We start from the raw sequence: 14,140 nt of genomic DNA, 5'->3' as shown, positions 1-14,140 counted from the left end.
CAGCAGCATCTAGGCTAAAAAAAATCTCACCTGGCTCCTAAATCAACGAGGAGTGGAATGCCGAGGGGTTGGTCGCAGAGACGGGGCCCACCAGCCAAGCTGACAGACTTTTTCTCCCGGGACACTAAGGCAGCTACCACAGACAAGATAGCGCCGTCTCCTTCTTCCTCTGGCTCTCTCTCCCCATGCCAGCAGCCAGAGGAAGCAGATCTGGAAACTGATGACAGGATGACAGACCCCCCAATGACAGAGAAGTCCATACAGAGGCTGCTCTCCTCTTTTAGAGCTTCTTTACAGAAAGACTTTAACCCCTTAACGACTGCCGATACGCCTTTTAACGGCGGTAGTTAAGGGTACTTAAAGGGGGTGTATAGCGCCCCCCAGAGTCGGATTTTCTCCGGTGTCTCGGCTGCTGAGACCCCAGAAGACCTGATTCGGGTTAGTTTTCATTGACCCCGCTTTTGCGATCGCCGTTATTAACCGTATAACGGCGACCGCAAAAAAAAAAGCAGCGATTTTGCTTTCACTTTCCCAACCCTACCCCTAATCCTAACCCTAATTCCAACCTTAACCCTAACCCTAATGGAAAAATGAAAATAAACATATTTTCTTTATTTCATTACATTTCCCTAACTAAGGGGGTGATAAAGGGGGGGTTATTTACTATTTTTTTTATTTTGATCACTGTGATGGGGCTAATCACAGTGAGCAAAATGTACATTGAATGAATGGAATCTGCCCGCCGGCAGATTCGGCGGGCGCACTGCGCATGCGCCCGCAATTTTCTTCCCGGCCATGATGGCGGCACCCATTGGAGGAGGCAGGAGGGCCCGAGGACCACCGGGAGGTACCGGGGGGGATTGGGGACCCCATTTCTCTCTCCTCTGATGTGCGGCCGGCAGATTCCATTCATTCAATGTACATTTTGCTCACTGTGATAAACCCCATCACAGTGATCAAAATAAAAAAAATAGTAAATAACCCCCCCTTTGTTAGGGAAATGTAATGAAATAAAGAAAATATGTTTATTTTCATTTTTCCATTAGGGTTAGGGTTAGTATTAGGGTTGGAATTAGGGTTAGAATTAGGGTTAGGATTAGGGGTAGGGTTGGGATTAGGGTTAGGGGTGTGTTGGAGTTAGGGTTAGCCAATTTTGCGTTCAAAAAGTCAAACGGTGCTCCCTCCCTTCCGAGCCCAGACGTGTGCCCAAACAGTGGTTTACCCCAACATATGGGGCATCGGCGTACTCAGGACAAATTGCACACCAACTTTGGGGTCTAATCTCTCCTGCTAACCTTGGGAAAATAAAAAAAATTGGGGGTTAAAAAAATCACTTTTGTGGGCGAAAAAAATGATTTTTTTTATTTTCACGGCTCTGCGTTATAAACTTCTGTAAAGCACTTGGGGGTTCAAAGTGCTCACCACACATCTAGATAAGCTCCTTGGGGAGTCTAGTTTCCAAAATGGGGTCACTTGTGGGGGGTTTCTACTGTTTAAGCACATCAGGGTCTCTGCAAACACACATGATGCCCGCAGAACATTCCATCAAAGTCTGCATTCCAAAATGGCGCTTCTTCCCTTCTGAGCTCTCCCATGCGCCCAAACCGTGGTCCCCCCCCCACATATGGGGTATTTGTGCACTCAGGACAAATTGCACAACAACTTTTGTGGTCCAATAGCTTTGTGAATATAAAAAATAACGGGCTAAAAAATCATTTTTGAGGAAAAAAAATGATTTTTTTATTTTCACTGATCTACGTTATAAACTTCTGTGAAGCACTTGGGGGTTCAAAGTGCTCACCACACATCTAGATAAGTTCCTTAAGGGGTCTAGTTTCCAAAATGGTGTCACTTGTGGGTTTTTTCCACTGTTTAGGCACATCAGGAGCTCTCCAAACACGACATGGCTTCCAATCTCAATTCCAGCCAATTCTGCATTGAAAAAGTCAAACGGTGCTCCTTCCCTTCTGAGCTCTGCGGTGCGCCTAAACAGTGGTTTACCCCCACATATGGGGTATGGTCATACTCAGGACAAATTGCACAAGAACTTTGTAGGTCTAATTTCTCCTATTACCCTTGTAAAAATAAAAATTTGTGAGGCGAAAACATCATTTTTGTGGGAAAAAAAATGATTTTTTATTTTCACGGCTCTACGTTATAAACTTGTGAAGCACTTGGAGGTTCAAAGTGCTCACCACACATCTAGATAAGTTACTTAAGGGGTCTAGTTTCTGAAATGGGGTCACTGGTTGGGGGTTTCGACTGTTTAGGCACATCAGGGGCTCTCCAAACGCAATATGGCGTCCGATCTCAACTCCAGCCAATTCTGTGTTGAAAAAGCCAAACGGCGCTCCTTCGCTTGTGAGCACTGCCGTGAGCCCAAAAAGTGATTTACCCCCACATATGGGGTATCGGCATATTCAGGTGAAATTGCACAACAAATTTTGTGGTTCATTTTCTCTTTTAACACTTGTGAAAATAAAAAAAATGGTTCTGAAGTAAATTTTTTGCAAAAAAAGTTAAATGTTAATTTTTTTCCTTCCACATTGCTTCAGTTCCTGTGAAGCATGTAACGGGTTAATAAACTTCTTGAATATGGTTTTGGGCACCTTGAGGGGTCCAGTTTTTACAATGGTGTCACTTTTGGGTACTTTCTGTCATGTACATCCCTCAAAATGACTTCAAATGTGAGATGGTCCCTAAAAAAATGGTTTTGTAAATTTTGTTGTAAAAATGAGAAATTACTGGTCAACTTTTAACCCTTATGTCTTCCTAACAAAAAAAATTTGTTTCCAAAATTGTGCTGATGTAAAGTAGACATGTGGGAAATGTTATTTATTAAGAAATTTGTGTGACATCTCTCTGATTTAAGGGCATAAAAATTTAGTTTGAAAATTGCAAAATTTTCCCCATATTTCCATTTTTTTCATAAACAAATACAAGTCATGTAGAAGAAATTTTACCACTAGCATGAAGTAAAATATGTCCCGAAAAAACAATCTCAGAATCAGTGGGATCCGTTAAAGTGTTCCAGAATTAGAACCTCATAAAGTGACAGTGGTCAGAATTGTGAAAATTGGCCCGGTCATTAAGCTGCAAAATGTCTCTTTCACTAAGGGGTTAAAGGTATGCCGGCTACATTAAAAACAGACATAGATGCATTGGGGGAACGCACCGCACATATTGAAGGGAAAATGGCAGAATATGCCTCCTCTCACAATAATCTAATTGATGCTCTGGAGGATGAAATCTCTTTTCTGAAAGACAAGGTTTATGACCAGGAAGATAGGTCTCGGCAAAACCATGTAAGAATAAGGGGTATCCCTGAATCCATTAAAGATGGGGAATTACAAGGATACTTTCATGAGCTGCTGAAAGAGGTTAGTGCAGATGCAGACCCCAGAGATCTTTTGGTGGACAGAATCCACAGAATCCCTAAACCCAGGAACCTCAACCCACTTGCCTCCAGAGATACTCTGGCCCGTATACATTTTTATAAAACCAAAGAAACTTTTCTGCATAATTGGAGGGGGAAACCTGCTCTATCTACCCCCTTTCACAACCTGACTATTTTTTTGGATCTATTTGTCATGACCTTGGCAAAAAGAAGAGAGTTTGCAAATGCTGCCAAGATTTTAAGAGACAATAACATTCCTTATAGCTGGAGTTTTCCTGTGAATATGATCATCCATCATAATAGAACAACTCATGTTTGTTTCTCTGTTTCCCAAGTGGAGAAGCTTTTACATGCTTGGAAGTTGCACTCTGCCCCTCCAGATTTTTAATCTGTGGAGACTAAGTCCCAGAAGAAACTAAATATAGATTGGTCTGTGGCCTGACTGTTTTTATTATTTGGCTTTTACTTTTTTTTTATCATCCTTCCTGAACAGACATAATATGGCTTTATAGTTGGCCTAGTAATTTGCATCCAAAGCGGGGGTTGCTGACGCTTTACCTACGTGGTCTGATATGCCCAACTCACATGTCTAGTGAGTCATGTTTTCTCTTGAGTATTTTTGCCTTTTTAGGCAATTTTTTCTGTTAATTGCTGTTTTTATCTCTGAATGTTGTGTGTACCCGATGTCGACCTTTCCCTTCACCTGACCTGACTGATTTTTTCTTTGCAGATCAGTTTTGCAATAGTTAACAATGGATATTCAAGTTTTGTCATTAAATGCTAGAGGTCTGAATTCCCCCTTTAAAAGGGTGCTAATGTGGAAAGAACTGATTAAAAGTCAATGTGATATACAGTAGCTTGTATTCAAGAAACCCACCTTCACAAAGAGGATAATTTTCGCCTTTACCACAAAAATTTTCCTATTTCTTTCTTTGCTAATGGAGAATCTAGGAAGGCAGGGGTGTATTTTTGTAAAAGATTCCGTGCCTTTTGAGCTAACTGATGTGGTATTTGATCCAGGAGGAAGATATATAATTTTGACATGTAAGATTAATGGAGTAGTCTATACAATTGGTTCGATTTATGCTCCGAATTCAGCCCAAATTACGTTTATTAGGAAGTTCCTGCAGAAAGTGTCTGAAGTTGCTAGAGGGTTTCAAGTGCTATGTGGAGATTTTAATATCCCGTGTTCCACCCGTTTTGATTGTTCCTCCCAAAAAGCATATAGGAGAGAATTGGGTCCTGTAATAGAAGAATTCCATTTTCATGATATATGGCGGTATTTTCGTGTGAATGAAAGACTTTACTTTTTTGTCCCCAACAGACATCGCTCCTATAGTCGAATTGATTATTTTTTAGTTGATAGTAAATCTCTTCCCCTCTGTACTGATGCACAAATAGGTCTAATTTCCTGGTCGAACCATTCTCCGGTGACCTTAAGTGTAAGGGCCCATTTGACCAAGGTCTCTCCCCCTTCCTGGTGACTTAATACCCATTTGTTGGCTAAAGAGAGTATCACACACTCCCTTACTGAGGAAAAGGAGAATTACTTTAAATTTAATGATAATGTGGAGGTCTCTGATAAATCTGTGGCTGGCGCATAAGGCATTCATGAGGGGGGGGGGTCTTTATAAAAATGGCGTCCTTTGAGAAAAAACAAAAGGCTAAAGCTATAGATGACTTACTTGCGAAAATCGGGATGTTGGAGAATTTGAATAAAGTCTCCTCCTCGTCTAATACCCTTCAAGAGATCCTAATCTGCACACTGCAATTGCGCTCTCGTCTTATCTGCATATGAGAAGAATCTCAGGAAAACTAGGTCCCAATTCTATGCCCTGGGAGACAGAGCAGGGAAGCTTCTCGCAAGGAGAGTCAGAAAACAAGAATTAAAAAATAAAATTGATTTCCTTGATGGGGTACTAAAATTTGTAACCCTCTGAACATTGCGGAAGAATTTGCTAAATATTACTCGAATTTATATAACCTGAAAGATGACACCGATACTTTCCAACCTTCTCTTTCTTTAATTCAGGATTATTTAGATAAACTACAGTTGCCTAAAGTGTCTGAGGAACAACTTGGTCATCTAAATAAGCCTTTCTCTTTGCGGGAGGTCTTAGATGCCATTAAGACTTCCAAATTATTAATGGTGCATACTCAGATTGGGCCAGGGTTACTAGTGGGGTACCACAGGGTTCTGTATTGGGCTCCTTACTATTTAATATATTTATTAATGATCTAGTGGATGGCTTACACAGTAAAATATCAGTATTTGCAGATGATACAAAACTATGTAAGGTAGTTAACACAAAGGAGGACAGTTTGCAACTACAGACAGATTTGAGTAAATTGGAGAATTGGGCTGAAAAATGGCAAATGAGGTTTAACACAGATAAGTGTAAGGTTATGCACATGGGAAGGAGAAACAGATGCTATAATTACTTACTAAATGGGAAACTGCTGGGGAAATCAGATACGGAAAAAGACTTAGGCATCTTAGTCAATAAGAAGCTAAATTGGAGTGCCCAGTGTCAGGCAGCTGCCACCAAAGCAAATAGGGTCATGGGATGCATTAGAAGAGGTCTGGGGACACGAGATGAAAACATAATTCTCCCTCTGTACAAATCACTCGTCAGACCACACTTGGAGTATTGTGTGCAATTTTGGACGCCGGTGCTCAAGAAAGACATTACTGAACTTGAAAGGGTTCAAAGGCGGGCTACTAAAATGATAAATGGAGTTGGTTCACTACAATACATATATATTATGATATAAGGTTATCAAAATTAGGTCAATTTACTCTAGAAAGGAGTAGACTTAGGGGAGACTTAATATATATGTACAAGTATATCAGAGGGCAATACAGAGATCTCTCCAATGAACTGTGACAAGAACAAGGGGGCATTCTCTTCGTTTGGAGGAAAGACAATTTCTGCACCAGCATAGAAGAGGGTTCTTCACGGTAAGAGCAGTAAGGCTCTGGAATTATCTTCCTGAGGAAGTGGTGATGGCCAACTCACTGAATGAATGTAAGAAAGGAATGAATGCTTTTCTTGTGAGTAACAGTATAGAAGGTTACGAATAACAGAATATTATAGGTAGATGGTTGACCCAGCTTAGGGGAAGGAATTTTTTTCCCTATGGAGAAAATTGGCTTCTACTCTGTGGGTTTTTTGCCTTCCCCAGGATCAACAATGCAGAAAAGCTGCACTAAAAATAGGCTGAATTAGATGGACATAAGGTCTTCCTTCAGCCTTCAAAACTATGTTACTATGTAAATCTAATTCTGCTCCTGGGCCTGATGGCCTTCTGAATGAATACTATAAACTTTTCAATAATAAGCTTGCTCCATATTTGTTGAGATCCTTTAATTTCTGGCAAAAAATGAATTTATTGCCCCAGCCGGGTTGGAAGTCTCAATAACCACTATTCCGAAACCAGGAAAACCTCTCACCTCCCCGGTCAACTTTAGACCCATCTCTTTACTTAATTGCGATGTGAAATTATTTGCTAAACTACTTGCTTTCAGATTACATAAGTTTTTGCCTTCCTTGATAAATCCAGATCAGGTGGGCTTTGTCTCTGGTCATCAATCCAGAGATGGAACTAGAAGATTGATCAATGTAATTATGGTTGCAGAGGTCTCTGGTGGCCCTCATGCTCTCTTGGCATTGGATGCCGAAAAGGCTTTTGACCAGGTACACTGGGGCTATCTAGATAGATTCATATCTAAATTTGTTTTTGTGGGCCCTATTAAATCAGCTCTCCTATCTTTATATTCTAATCCTAATGCATCAGTTGTGGCCTCGGGATTTAGATCACGGAACTTCTCTATCTCTAATGGCACCCGCCAGGGTTGACTGTTATCTCCGATAATCTTTGCTTTAGTTATGGAACCCCTGGTGGAATCCATTCGTAAAAATGGAGGTATCTCAGGTTTCCATTTGGTAAAATTAACCATGTGATAGGTTTTTATGCTGATGATGTAATTATAATGTGCAAAATTTGGAGAGATCCCTATCTGAGGTTATAGATGAGCTTAAGAAGTTTTCAAAAAATTCCTATTATAAAATGAATGCTTCCAAATCCGTGATTTTCCCCATTGTAGTTCCACTCGGCCTGAGAGACAAACTAGAGAAGCTATTTCCCTTTAAATGGCAGACCGAAGGTATTCCGTATCTGGGAATATTACTGACATCTTCCCATCTCATCCTAAAAGAAAAAACTTTAATAAGCTATGTAGTTCCTTAAATGTGGAATTAGATAGATATTCAGGACTACACTTATCTTGGATGGCTAGAATTCAATCCTTTAAGATGGTGTTTTTACCAAAAATTTTATATTTTTTTCGTTGTATCCCTTTAAAAATATCCAGGTCATTAATTCAAAAACTCCAATCGCTTATCGGGAAATTTATTTGGGTAAAGAAGAGGGCCAGAGAGGCTTATATATCTATGGTTTGCAGTTATACCCGGGGAGGACTGGATGTTCCTGATATTATGGCTTACCACAGGGCAGCAATACTTGAGAGTGTGGGGATCTGGTGGTCTCAGGCTTCTTCACACAGATGGCTCCAAAGTTTACATACACTATATAAAAAGACACATCGGCATGTTTTTCTCAATATCTGCCCTGAAATCAGAATAAAACTTTCCCGTTTTCGGGCAATTAGCATTACCATAATTATTAATATTTGCCAAATGCCAGAATAATAAGAGGGAGCTAATGTTTTAAGGCAACTTAAAACATTCAACTTGATGTGCGTCCACATCCACTTGAAGTATGTGCGGCATCGGCGGCCCCCTAGCCGCACGGGCCCAGTCGCGACCTCTGAGACCGCGGTTGTTATGCCCATGATAACATCTGCTGACCAGCCCAACAATAAACTGGTCAGCACTTAGCAGAACGGCACCAGTGAATGGCTTCAGTGCGACAGAGGCAGATGTCGCTGGAGCAGGGTCAGGTAAGTATGTTACTAAAAGGCAGTTACAAAACTAACCTTGGATCATGAAGTATTCTTTCCAAGGAAAATTCTTTCAAATATGTGATGAGCGCTGCTAAAGAACACATAACCAGCTTGTCTAGTTTCAGTATTTGCAATAACCTTTGAGAACCAGCAGAAACATCTAGGAAAGAAAATATGAATTAATTAATAACAGTAAAAAAATAAAATGATTAAAATCGCTGCTGACTTCATTAGTACAAATCCCGGTTCCCCTTAACCCATTGGTATGTTTATTTGGGGTGCTGGACGGGGAGATGTGGAGACACTAAATTAGAATCTTCTTGCGGGAGACACTATTTCTGGCTAGAAAGATGCTGGCACTACAGTGGATGGGTGGTGTGCATCCTTCTATCAGAGAATGGATTGAATTGGTAAATTCAGTTATACCGTTTGAACAAACGCTATATCAGAACCAGGGTTGTGCAGGGAAATTTGATAAAATTTGGGATAGATGGAACTCCTCTCATCTCACCATTCTAGAGCGTAGTGGTTCAGTACCACTGTAAATACTATGATTAAAATATTTCAGGTTACGCTATGGCATTGTATGGCTAAATACTGCATAAATGTGCTTGGCAGTGTGTTAGCAGTAGTTGCCGGTTAATTGGATATGTAGTGTCATTTTGAGATATATATCGCCAAATGGATATAAAATAAATTGTTCTGCTCACTTGTTGATTTGGTTTATTATCCTTACAGCAATACATGGACGTATGAGTTCAATAGATGTATTAAGGATGTAAAATGTAAGGCTGCTGTTCCTTTATAATTGCTTGGACAAGTGCACGTGTATCATTTTGGCTGTATTCATGTGTGTATATGTTTTACGGTTAATAAACAAATTAAAAAAAAATAAAATGATGCATTCTAACAGCATGTAATAAATGGAGAGGAAAACGTGGAGCACCTAATAAAAAGGAATATGTTACCAATACTGAGCTCTAAAACCTTCATTAAATTATAAGACTTCAAATTGATTATCCCCTGTTGAGGGCAGAGTAAAGTACTGCAGTGCGCAGGCGCTGGGCCTCTCTGACCTCTCTCAACGCCTGCGCACTACAGTACTTTGCTCTGCCCTCAACAGGGCAGAGAAGTACGACTGCGCAGGAGCGCGAAGCCGGGGAGCGATGAAGCAACAGGAGGGCGGCATCGCAAGAAGATGAGGGGCGCCGGACCCGGACCTGCGACACCCATCGGACCGGACCACCCTTCCCCCCGGGTGAGTATAATAAACTTATTTTTCTTATCTTGCAGGTCAGATCTGGGGCTTATCTTCAGCATTATAGAATGCTATAGATAAGCCCTGAAAGGCAGTGGCCGTATCTTACATAGCCAAACCTGGTGACAGGTGCACTTTAATAAATTATCCGAACAGTAGACAGTGTTTATAAAACTATAACAAAGATATTAAAGAGTGGGACAAAACAATACAGCATATACAATTATATGAAATAAAAAGAACAACAAAAGAAAAGTACTAAGCCTGTGTCATGGCAATGACGTAGATCTTAGTGGATCGAAGCACTCCTCTAAAGAAAACGGTACTGAACAACAGCAAACTGTGTCTTCAAGAGCTGACAAATAATTATAATTCAAAATTTGCATTTATCAGATAAAAGTCACTCCAACAAAACCCCCCAGGACCTGATGACCTCAAATCAAGGCAGGTCAATGAGTTGCGGCTAGGTCCAAAAAATTATATGATACCCAATTTTCAGGATATCTCCCCACCTGGAGGTCCCAGGCGGGAAAAATCAATGCCATATTTCCGATCATGATTTTAGATTTCCATAGATAGAAAACATGGCATATACAGTGCCTTGCGAAAGTATTTGGCCCCCTGGAACTTTTCAACCTTTTCACACATATCATGCTTCAAACAAAAAGATACCAAATGTAAATTTTTGGTGAAGAATCAACAAGTGGAACACAATTGTAAAGTTGAACGAAATTTATTGGTTATTTTCAAATTTTTGTGGAAATTCAAAAACTGAAGTGGGGCGTGCAATATTATTCGGTCCCTTTACATTCAGTGCAGCAAACTCACTCCAGAAGTTCATTGTGGATCTCTGAATGATCCAATGTTGTCCTAAATGACTAATGATGATACATATAATCCACCTGTGTGTAATCAAGTCTACGTATAAATGCAACTGCTCTGTGATAGTCTCAGGGCTCTGTTTGAGGCACAGAGAGCATCATGAAGACCAAGGAACATAACAGGCAGGTCCGTGATACTGTTGTGGAGAAGTTTAAAGCCAGATTTGGATGCAAAATGATTTCCAAAACTTTAAACATCCCAAGGAGCGCTGTGCAAACGATAATATTGAAATGGAAGGAGTATCATACCACTGCAAATCTACCAAAACCCGGCCGTCACTCGAAACTTTCATTTCAAACAAGGAGAAGACTGATCAGAGATGCAGCCAAGAGGCCCATGATCACTCAGGATGAACTGCAGAGATCTACCGCTGAGGTGGAACAGTCTGTCTATAGGACAACAATCAGTCATACACTGCACAAATATGGCCTTTATGGAAGTGTGGCAAGAAGAAAGCCATTTCTCAAAGATATCCATAAAAAGTGTTGTTTAAAGTTTGCAACAAGCCAACAAGGAGACACACCAAAATGCGGAAAAAGGTGCTCTGGTCAGATGAAACCAAAATCGAACTTTGTGGCAACAATGCCAAACGATATGTCTGGCATAAAGGCAACACAGCTCATCACCCTGAACACACCATCCCCACTGTCAAAAATAGTGGTGGCAGCATCATGATTTGGGGCTGCTTTTCTTCAGCAGGGACAGGGAAGATAGTTAAAATTGATGGGAAGATGGATGGAGCCAAATACAGGATCATTCCTGAAGAAAACCTGTTGGAGTCTGCAAAAAACCTGAGACTGATTTGCCTTCCAACAAGACAATGATCCCAAATATAAAGCAAAATCTACAATGGAATGGTTCACAAATAAAAGTATCCAGGTGTTAGAATGGCCAAGTCAAAGTACAGACCTGAATCCATTCGAGAATCTGTGGAATGAGATGAAAACTGCTGTTCACAAACGATCTCCATCAAACGTCACTGAGCTCGAGCTGTTTGCCAAGGAAGAATGGGCAAGAATTTCAGTCTCTCAATGTACAAAACTGATAGAAACATACCCCAAGCGACTTGCAGCTGCAAAAGGTGGCGCAACAAAGTATTAAGTTAAAGGGGCCGAACAATATTGCACGCCCCACTTTTCAGTTTTTGAATTTCCACAAAAATTTAAAATAACCAATGAACTTCGTTCAACTTCACAATTGTGTCCCACTTGTTGTTGATTCTTCACCAAAAATTTACATTTGGTATCTTTATGTTTGAAGCATGATATGTGGGAAAAGGTTGAAAAGTTCCAGGGGGCGGAATACTTTCGCAAGGCACTGTATATTGTTATCATCTGTCCGATATTAATTTGGAGCTGATGCACCGACCGCCCAGTTATTTGAGCAAGTGTGTTACATTCGCCAATGAAAAAACGCAAGGAAACTAAATTAAATAATAAGTGCAGTAATGGTGAAGAAATTCTGAAAGATAAAATCTCACCAAAAGCTCATCGTGAGAGCCTAGTATAAGAATTTTAAGGCTCTAGCACTTATTGGTGACCAATGCAGAATGTCATAGAAACTTCTGGTCTAAATATATTCATTCCCTGCGCTTTGTTCCACAACGCAAGAAATAAATTATACATCAAGATTTCCTGCACATTTTATAGCAGCATCAAAAAGTTTTAGCTACAGAGCAATGCCTCAAAAGCTGTCAAACTTAAAAGCTGTTGGCACCTTTGAGATGTGAATTTATTTTTTTTTTAAAACACAGCCATTTCAGGTTACTGTTAACTTATAAAATTGCACTCGCTTTCAGAATACAAACAACATTCATTTTCAGACTCCCTGATGTGCAGCTTGCTCCAAGTTCCAGATTTTTCTCTTGTGGGAGCGTCTCTCTCGGTAATATAGGCTGGATGTGAGCTACAGTGCCTACAAGTAGTATTCAACCCCCTGCAGATTTAGCAGGTTTGATAAGATGCAAATAAGTTAGAGCCTTCAAACTTCACACAAGAGCAGGATTTATTAACAGATGCATAAATCTTACAAACCAAAAAGTTATGTTGCTCAGTTAAATTTTAATACATTTTAAACATAAAAGTGTGGGTCAATTATTATTCAACCCCTAGGTTTAATATTTTGTGGAATAACCCTTGTTTGCAATTACAGCTAATAATCATCTTTTATAAGACCTGATCAGGCCGGCACAGGTCTCTGGAGTTATCTTGGCCCACTCCTCCATGCAGATCTTCTCCAAGTTATCTAGGTTCTTTGGGTGTCTCATGTGGACTTTAATCTTGAGCTCCTTCCACAAGTTTTCAATTGGGTTAAGGTCAGGAGACTGACTAGGCCACTCCAACACCTTGATTTTTTCCCTCTTGAACCAGGCCTTGGTTTTCTTGGCTGTGTGCTTTGGGTCGTTGTCTTGTTGGAAGATAAAATGATGACCCATCTTAAGATCCTTGATGGAGGAGTGGAGGTTCTTGACCAAAATCTCCAGGTAGGCTGTGCTATCCATCTTCCCATGGATGCGGACCAGATGGCCAGGCCCCTTGGCTGAGAAACAGCCCCACAGCATGATGCTGCCACCACCATGCTTGACTGTAGGGATGGTATTCTTGGGGTCGTATGCAGTGCCATCCAGACTCCAAACGTCACGTGTGTGGTTGGCATCAAAGATCTCGATCTTGGTCTCATCAGACCAGAGAACTTTGAACCAGTCTGTCTCAGAGTCCTCCAAGTGATCATGAGCAAACTGTAGACGAGCCTTGACATGACGCTTTGAAAGTAAAGGTACCTTACGGGCTCGTCTGGAACGGAGACCATTGCGGTGGAGTACGTTACTTATGGTATTGACTGAAACCAATGTCCCCACTGCCATGAGATCTTCCCGGAGCTCCTTCCTTGTTGTCCTTGGGTTAGCCTTGACTCTTCGGACAAGCCTGGCCTCGGCACAGGAGAAAACTTTCAAAGGCTGTCCAGGCCGTGGAAGGTTAACAGTAGTTCCATAAGCCTTCCACTTCCGGATGATGCTCCCAACAGTGGAGACAGGTAGGCCCAACTCCTTGGAAAGGGTTTTGTACCCCTTGCCAGCCTTGTGACCCTCCACGATCTTGTCTCTGATGGCCTTGGAATGCTCCTTTGTCTTTCCCATGTTGACCATGTATGAGTGCTGTTCACAAGTTTGGGGAGGGTCTTAAATAGTCAGAAAAGGCTGGAAAAAGAGATAATTAATCCAAACATGTGAAGCTCATTGTTCTTTGTGCCTGAAATACTTCTTAATACTTTAGGGGAGCCAAACAGAATTCTGGTGGTTTGAGGAGTTGAATAATAAATGACCCTCTGAATAAACTTTTCACAATTTAAAAAAAAATTAAACAAAGAAATAACATTCTTTTTTGCTGCAGTGCATTTCACACTTCCAGGCTGATCTACAGTCCAAATGTCACAATGCCAAGTTAATTCCGAATGTGTAAACCTGCTAAATCTGCAGGGGGTTGAATACTACTTGTAGGCACTGTATGTGTATCTAAAGGTGCTGAGGTTTTCAGTAGCTTGTACAGTACATCAGCAAAACGTCTAACCTGCACTTTTTTTTCCATTTCATACATTTTCCTACTTTTCTATAACTTGTTTTCTTTGCCTTTGCTAAGAA

General features: G+C 40.8%; 1 protein-coding gene across 2 annotated transcripts in view; it reads right to left on the bottom strand.

Annotated features, from left to right (window-relative positions):
- Positions 1 to 14,140, bottom strand: part of MSH3 (mutS homolog 3) — a 293,593-nt gene that overhangs the window by 147,052 nt on the left and 132,401 nt on the right. For both annotated transcript variants that reach the window (XM_073581229.1, XM_073581149.1), the window contains exon 10: positions 8,397 to 8,523. In XM_073581229.1, the coding sequence (XP_073437330.1) occupies positions 8,397 to 8,523 (127 nt within the window). The remainder of the gene's footprint in view (positions 1 to 8,396; positions 8,524 to 14,140) is intronic.

The sequence above is a fragment of the Dendrobates tinctorius genome, unplaced genomic scaffold (genome assembly GCF_039654945.1).
Source record: "Dendrobates tinctorius isolate UK_male_01 unplaced genomic scaffold, ASM3965494v1 ptg000003l, whole genome shotgun sequence".
NCBI classification, from domain to species: domain Eukaryota; kingdom Metazoa; phylum Chordata; class Amphibia; order Anura; family Dendrobatidae; genus Dendrobates; species Dendrobates tinctorius.
This window is presented reverse-complemented; position numbering and strand designations above follow the sequence as displayed.